Consider the following 7,500-nt stretch of genomic DNA (forward strand, 5'->3'; position numbering starts at 1 on the left):
AAAAAAAAAAAAGTAGCAGCAGCAGCAAACTGCAACAGCAGTTTATACTACGACGGAAATACCAAATAGACCTGTTAGGGTGCAAGATTCCTTCTGAAAGATTCTTTTGTTTAATATAGGTGTTTTTACGTCCCCATCGAAACAATTTAGATAATATAGGAGCCGGCTTTGACCTTGCCTGTAAGGAGCAAGCTAGACTTCGAGGGACACAGCGTCACATCAAAAAGACCTAGATGTTTGATAAAACGGGAACAGAGCTCGGGTCTTCTAAGTGTGACGGCAAAATGGTCAACCGATATATCACAAAAAATTTAAAGATTTGTTCTTCTTATTTCCCTCCCTTTACCCAGCTGCAAAGGGGTGCCTACCAAACAGCAAGAGCAGAGATGATGTGAACAATAGTAAATTAGTCTTGAAAGAGTTCTTTAAGGGCTTGCAAAATCAACTTATCAGTTATAATAGTAAACAGCAGTGAATTCCTGTCATGCATCAACACTTGATTAGGTCACATTGCACCCCTGAAAAGATCCTACTGACACCGAAAAATTATTATTATTCGCCAAAGATGGGAAAAGGTCTGGAGTTAAACCAAACAAGTAATTAATTAATTCTGCAAAAAAAAAAAAAATGATGTACATACGTCCGACGCAATGAAGATAATGTGGGAGTATTTCTTTGCTGATATACTGTCTGGAAGAAAAAAGGAAAAAAAGGGGGGGGGGTTTAAAAAATCGAATACAATAGTACTGTATGAGGAGAAAGTATAATGCAAGTGCCAATTTTAGTGTGTGTTATTGTTGCAGGGAAATAGGTATTAGTGAACAGTTTAGGCATGTGACTAAGTCATAATGTCAAATATGTCTCGACTGAGGGTTTGTATGCATGTCTGTATGTCGAATAAGAAGAATTTTCTGTTTTGATACTACAGTGGAGTCCACTTATAACGAGTGCTGAAACAACGAGAAGTCTGCTGTAAAGACACTATTTTAAAACCCCGTTTTTTTCCCTTCTTTATCTTTGTAAATAAAATACTGCTATTGCGCAATCAGACAGTCGCGCGAGTCGGTTACAGCGGAATAATGCTGCTGCTGTGCACAGCAGACAGACCAATTAAACATATAAAACCTCGCCAGTTGAGAAAGTTGTTGGTGATCCAGCGAAACAAAGAACGGGAGAGCCCACGCGAACCAACAATGAAGGCCGGAGCGAATGAGTGGGGAGGGTGTGGCATGCGCAGACAAGCAGAACGCATCGCATGATTGGCCAGCCCAGTCTAGATTAGACCTACCTAGGCATACCGTGCCTCTGATGCAGGATGGAGAGGTCACAATGCTATGATAGATGGAGTGAATGTGTGACGTGCGCAAGCAGACGCAACGCACCACAGAGTGTGGTGGGGTGGGGAACAACACAGCGGGCAAGTTAGCCTAGAGCCAGAGCCCCTTCTTTCTGTCAACATTGCTAGTGCTAGAGAAAGAAACCAGATTCGATTTTTGATCAAGTAAGACCTAGAGATCAGGTTGAACAAAACCATCATCAGGAGAAATAGAAAAAGGAATAAACAGAACACCAAACTCATAGATTAGGCCCTACTTTACTTTTTCCCTTGAATTTATTACTGGATCCCTAATAACGAGAATCCTGCTATAACGGAATTTTCGCACCGGTCCCCTCCCTCTCGTTATAACAGGATTCCACTGTATTAGATAGTGCGCAATGCATACGAGGTGAGTGGATACGAACCAAATGTTTAATACCATCATCTAAGGGTGATGATTAACGTGGATGGATTATTTGGTGAGTAGGCCTATAGAACTGAAAAGATTTTTTAAAGTATCGAAACCAGTTTCAGCAAAATAACTAGGAATGATTTTTAAAAAAAATTGAATTAAAAAATTATTATTTTTCCAATGATACAATGATAGAGTTATTCATGTAATGGAGTCTATGTCTCTCTGCCTTCGAAAGTACATTTCTTTTTTAGCATAGTGAGGTTTAAGAGGGGTTTATAAGATAAACCTTTAAGAAATTAAAATATCAAAGTTCAGCGCCCCTAACTTAAGACTTGCCTCGACTTTCACCATCATCCCAGTAGAGCTGACCAAAGGCAGATTTCGAGGAATTCCGGGCGACCAGCAGTTGGAACTTTTCTTTACGACTGTCAGGAAAAGAGGATGTGCCACACCAGAATGAACGTTGTTTTTCTCTTAAATGAAAAGCCGATAACATAAGTGTGCTTGTACAACTGAATAATTGAAGTTAAGTCTTTAGTTGCTCGTTTGGGGAGGGGGGAGGGGTATAATTAAAGCTACCCATTTGTAAAAAAAAATATTTAAAAATTGAAGAAAAATTATCAGAACAAACAAAAAGTCACACAAAGTAGTAATAATAATAATTAATATTTAAAAAATAGATTGCATTTATGTAGCGCTCTACTTCAAAGTTCCGATTATCTGAATCAAATTTAAAAAATACTTCGTTCCTGTTTTCGTTTCGATCATGGTGTTCTGGGTTGTTGTTATTTTGAATGAGCAGTTATTTCTGACACTATCAAGTGGATTTGTATAAATTTGGCTCATTCATTGGTGTTCAGTCTCATTATAGTATAATTATAAACCTGCTTACTTTTAAATGGTTGGCAGATGAAGTCAGGAAGTTAAAAAATGTGCCTTTTGTGACTAAGCCTCATTTTGGTTTCTGTTTGTTATGGGCATTATTTATACTTGAAGTTTGATTCCAATGTTGTATAATATAGTTTGCATCCAATGTGTTGGCCACTGTACATTCCTTAGATATAGTACTGCAAAGTTTGACTCATTACAAATCAACTGACACTTACGATAAGTCTGAGCGTTCTGTTGCTGGTAACAGAGGCAGGATGGAGCCCCCACGAACATGCACGTTGATATGATCCAGAGGAGCAGCGAGATCCACCCACTGATTGACTGTATCCAACTGTGCTCCGGTGTAGAAATCAAACCAGGTATCTTTGGGAATGTATGCCTTGACAGATACTGCACGCTATAAAGAGATAAGCCAGGTCTGAATTGAGGACCTAGTGTGTTTCATAACACTAAAAAAATCTCCCCCCCCCCAAGCAATTATCAGAAGTAGACCCCCCCCCTCACCCCCGCCTCATCTTTGAAGGAGCAACCATGTTAGAATCGCACCGTATCTTCTAATTATGTACCAGTATTGAACTGGACTTTGTCAACGTTAAAATATGAAAAGACTCCATACACTTCCATACTTGATGTTCCTTACAGTTTCAAAGAGAGAAGTAGAACAAAATGAAAATGATTTTGATTTGACAGCCAGTGACTTGAGGACTTCGAAAACACTAAAGATCAACATATCCCAACAGACTAAAGAAACCAGGAGGTAAATATAGTTTGTTAATAAAGTAAAAATTGAAGCTGGGAGCCGACGACCTAAAGAGTAACGTACAATAAATAAGTTATTTATTGATAAGGAGGAGAGATAAGGATGACATATGTTCGACAGGAAAGAAGGAATAAATCACACCAAAGCAAGCACAAAATACCCACCTCTAGAAACTCAAAATACTGGACATTAATACATAATGCAATGTAAGGCAGAGTTCTTCAACTTTCCATCTCATGTCATGCTGTACACTGTAGCCCGACGATCACATATAAATATTTGGAAGTTTCATTTTTCTTTTACATAAAGTGATAACCGAAGACTATGTTACAAATCAAATCAAAATAAAGAACAGAGATAAACCAAAAGCTCCAAACCGGCTTAAGAACTGGTGAAATGAGAAGGTCCTGTCCCCACATAAACTGTGCGTCAATTTGCTCTGTGCCAGGATAGCTGAAGCGCAAAAAGAAAGAAAGAAAAAAGAAACTATTAGTTGGACGGTTAATAACAGATATCCATAGAGTAAATGGAGTTCAGATTGAGGGTATGGCACGCACTAAACTTCATTCGTCGTGACACAAGTTATATCACTGAAACAAAGAAATGAATTATTGTAAATGTCTCATCTCCTTCCTTCTAAAAAACAAACAAACAACAACACCCCCCATGAGGACAGATGTGCACTTATCAAAGTACCTACCCATGTGTCAATATGTAGTCTACTGTGCTCTTTCTTCTTTTTGAATTGTGATACAGTTTTTCTAAAAAACAAGAATGCTCGTAAAGCCACTCAAGAGATAAATTTCTCCTTTCACCATGAGAAATAATAAATAAGAAATCAGGATATAAAAAGAGGTATTCGAACCAAAAAGGATAGAAAATAAATGTTGCCCCCCCCCCTCCTCCCCCTTCCGCGCATCCTCACAACATATCTGACAGGTTGTTATACTTTATGTCCCAAAGCAGCCTGAAAGGGCAAAGACAAGCACAGGCTGGCCAAATCGTGCTTGCCAAAATCATTCCTTCGGTTTGAATAAACAACTCGTAACAGACAGTTGGCACTAAATTATTGAAACTGCAAGACGTCCACATGATTTGAGAACATTAAATCGTTTCTGGATTTGAGACTAATATGCAACTTTAAAAAATATTTTCCAGAAGTAAGCACCAAAACTTAATTTTTGTGATATGTCTCCAACTCCTACTGAACAAACCTACAGGTAAAATAACGGCCGAATGATGGGTTTGCCCAGCATGTGAGCCTCAAAGAAGTAGTTGTAGAGGACTGCCAGGAGGCGGTAGCGTAGCTGCAAGGCAAGTCGGATGTAATCCTTGTACGGTGAAGGAAAGACGGCGGGGTCTTGGTCCTAAAGGATAATAACGCAACAAGCACTCATTACTTTTTACACATAAAAACACATTGTTTCAGAGAATGATTGGAACGGTTCGACACTTAGGATTAAGATCAATTATATGAAATACACAAAAAAAAATTAAAAAAAAATAAGTTGCAAGTGTGTCCCAGTGGTAAGTGATGACTCGTGAGCTGTGTATTGTTTACGCAGCCAAGGACATCTTTGCCACGTTCAAAAATGCCATATCAAGACTCTCGAGGCAAGTGTTGAGTGATACGAGTTCGTATCACAAAACTATGAACTCAGCATTGGGCGATTACAACAACATTAAAAAATCGCGGGGTTTTTTTGCACCTCACTATATAATATAAACAACATTTATAATGTTAACCGGAAAGAAAAAAAGCCTTACAGAAAAGGACGGACATAGGAAAAAAAGAGAAATACAATTTCCCTGAAAATGATATCAAAATCAAGCTGTTTGATCCTGGGGGTGGGGGGGGCACTGCTACCTAACGTCTAAAGGGTCGTTTTGTTGTCACTTTTCTTGAGTCAGATGCTGCTATCGGGAAAGGTCTTGTCGCTTTAATTATTTGCGTATTTGTCCCAGTAATTAAAAAATGTTTGCGGTTTCGGATTCTGACGAGAAGTGCGTATACATGTACTCAGCATGGCAACTAATTATCTATATCAGCAAGAATGACAAGATGCGATACACTATAACAAAGTGCATGAACAGGACAGTAAAAAAAATAAAAATATTTAAGTTTGTTCTGAAAGAAACCATGATTACTGATGACTGTTCCAGATAATATGGTATTTTATAAATATGTGAGTAACATAATGGGACAAAAAACTACTAAACGTACAGGTAAGTGTAATCCGTTGTGGTTCCTCATAAAGGTGTAGAAGGCTCCCAGCTGGTGCCAGCGCACACACAGCTCTCCATCTGCAAGCCACAAGAAGCCGCAGATATCTGCGCCAATATGAGGGATACCAAACAGGTTGAAGTTCAATATTCCTGAAATGACATATTAAGAGAGAAAAAAGCTTAGTTTATACATTTCCAACACGTATTTTGGAAACTATGATTGAAAAATATTGTATATGCACAATGCAACGTAACAATTACGTTCCTTTAATACTGTATAAGAAAGTTTTAGAATGCCCACTGCAAACGGAAATTCATACTAACGCAGTAATTTCCCGCTTGTTCTTCAGAATTACCTTTTTTGTAACTTCTTCTTTTTCGCAAGTGAACTTATTACTGAGCAGAACAAACCAGACAAAGCTTGTCGAACCCTCACCTGGGATAGAAAAAGCCATTTCAATAAACCCGGAATAATTGTCACCCAGCCAGTGACCGGTGAACTTTCCAGAACCAGCAAAGGTGGAGCGGGAGATGAGCAGGGAACGTTTCCCTTGGAACAAGGTGTCTAGGACTCTGAAAGAGAAGACCAATTGAATTGATTTTCAGCCTGAATAATGAGAATATCAAAACAATAATGTGTTCGGAAAGAAAAAGACTTCTAATGTCGAACATGTCTGCTCTTGAGCCAATCATTGGTGTTTCGTGTGTTGTTACACTTGATAATTCCATGATGATGTCACAAATAAAGGATGGTTTGCGCTCTGGAAGAAGCAAAACGAAGTTCCAGAAAGAAAACACCCGTTTTGAATCTTTACGCACTGCATACCAATTGGTAGTTTGCAGAATGTCTGTAAAGAATCTGCATGTTCCTATAACACAGTTTATCGTTGGGTAAGAAACATTTAGTGAAGGGAGTGACGCATAATTTGATAACAAACGTTCTGACCACTCAAATTTCGTAGTGAACTAGAACACTGTTTATAATTTCTAGAACCATACACATGTACTATTGTGCAAGACCCCCATACTTTTATACAAACATTATATCGACATGGCAAGCCTTTTGTTTGAGTCGGTGTAAAATATTATTAGTGAGGGACTCCATATTTATGAAAATATGCGTGTTCCCACTGATTTACTAACTGAGAAGAATACAAGACAGAGGGAAGTGTGCCACATCATGTTCATAATATGTGTGAACCCCATGGGCCAAAGCAAGCTACAGAAAATGTCTTGTGTGGGCCGTGGGGGGCAAAACACAGGTTCCATTTAATAGAATTCCACCAAAACGATTGAAATGCACACACACACACACACACACACACACACACACACACACACACACACACACACACACACACACACACACTCACACACACACTCACACACACAGAGGAGACTTGTCTTGTCGTTTCGAGTCAGAAGTTTCAAAGACGAAAGAGGCTTTTTACGGTCTTTTTCAATTACATTGGTCACCCTTTCGTTGGTATCGTGCCACGTAATGTTATCATAACGTTACGTTTCTTACTATGTGCAAAGCTAGTACTAAACTCTCTGCTTGTACCCCACTTCGAAAATGACTTTTTTTTATCCGCCTAGTACAATACTGGCTGTTCAATATTCTTGCTTTAGTGGTATCAGGCGGTGCTTCATAGTTTCCTGTATTGAGTACAGAGAAAAAAAATCGAGACGGATCATTCCAGAAAAATAGCAAAACCCTGCTGACAGTAAACAATTTCATACAGTACACCTAAACTTGAACAGAGTAAGCTTACCCTCGAGAAACATTGGCTTGAGACCAACCGTACATATTGTGAACGTTATATTGTTCCGAGATAGATTGCTGTGCAGATGGGCAGATGGTGTGAGAAATGAGAGACTTGTCTGTTA

General features: G+C 38.8%; 1 protein-coding gene across 1 annotated transcript in view; it reads right to left on the reverse strand.

Annotated features, from left to right (window-relative positions):
• Positions 1-7,500, reverse strand: part of LOC101846415 (sucrase-isomaltase, intestinal) — a 55,682-nt gene that overhangs the window by 35,909 nt on the left and 12,273 nt on the right. The window contains exons 10-16 of the mRNA XM_035968700.1: positions 7,386-7,500; positions 6,047-6,183; positions 5,609-5,760; positions 4,603-4,751; positions 3,762-3,837; positions 2,840-3,021; positions 2,061-2,158 (exon numbers count right to left, since the gene is read on the reverse strand). The exon at positions 7,386-7,500 is cut by the window's right edge and continues 3 nt beyond it. Of these exons, the coding sequence (XP_035824593.1) occupies positions 2,061-2,158; positions 2,840-3,021; positions 3,762-3,837; positions 4,603-4,751; positions 5,609-5,760; positions 6,047-6,183; positions 7,386-7,500 (909 nt within the window). The remainder of the gene's footprint in view (positions 1-2,060; positions 2,159-2,839; positions 3,022-3,761; positions 3,838-4,602; positions 4,752-5,608; positions 5,761-6,046; positions 6,184-7,385) is intronic.

The sequence above is a fragment of the Aplysia californica genome, unplaced genomic scaffold (genome assembly GCF_000002075.1).
Source record: "Aplysia californica isolate F4 #8 unplaced genomic scaffold, AplCal3.0 scaffold00076, whole genome shotgun sequence".
Classification (NCBI taxonomy): domain Eukaryota; kingdom Metazoa; phylum Mollusca; class Gastropoda; order Aplysiida; family Aplysiidae; genus Aplysia; species Aplysia californica.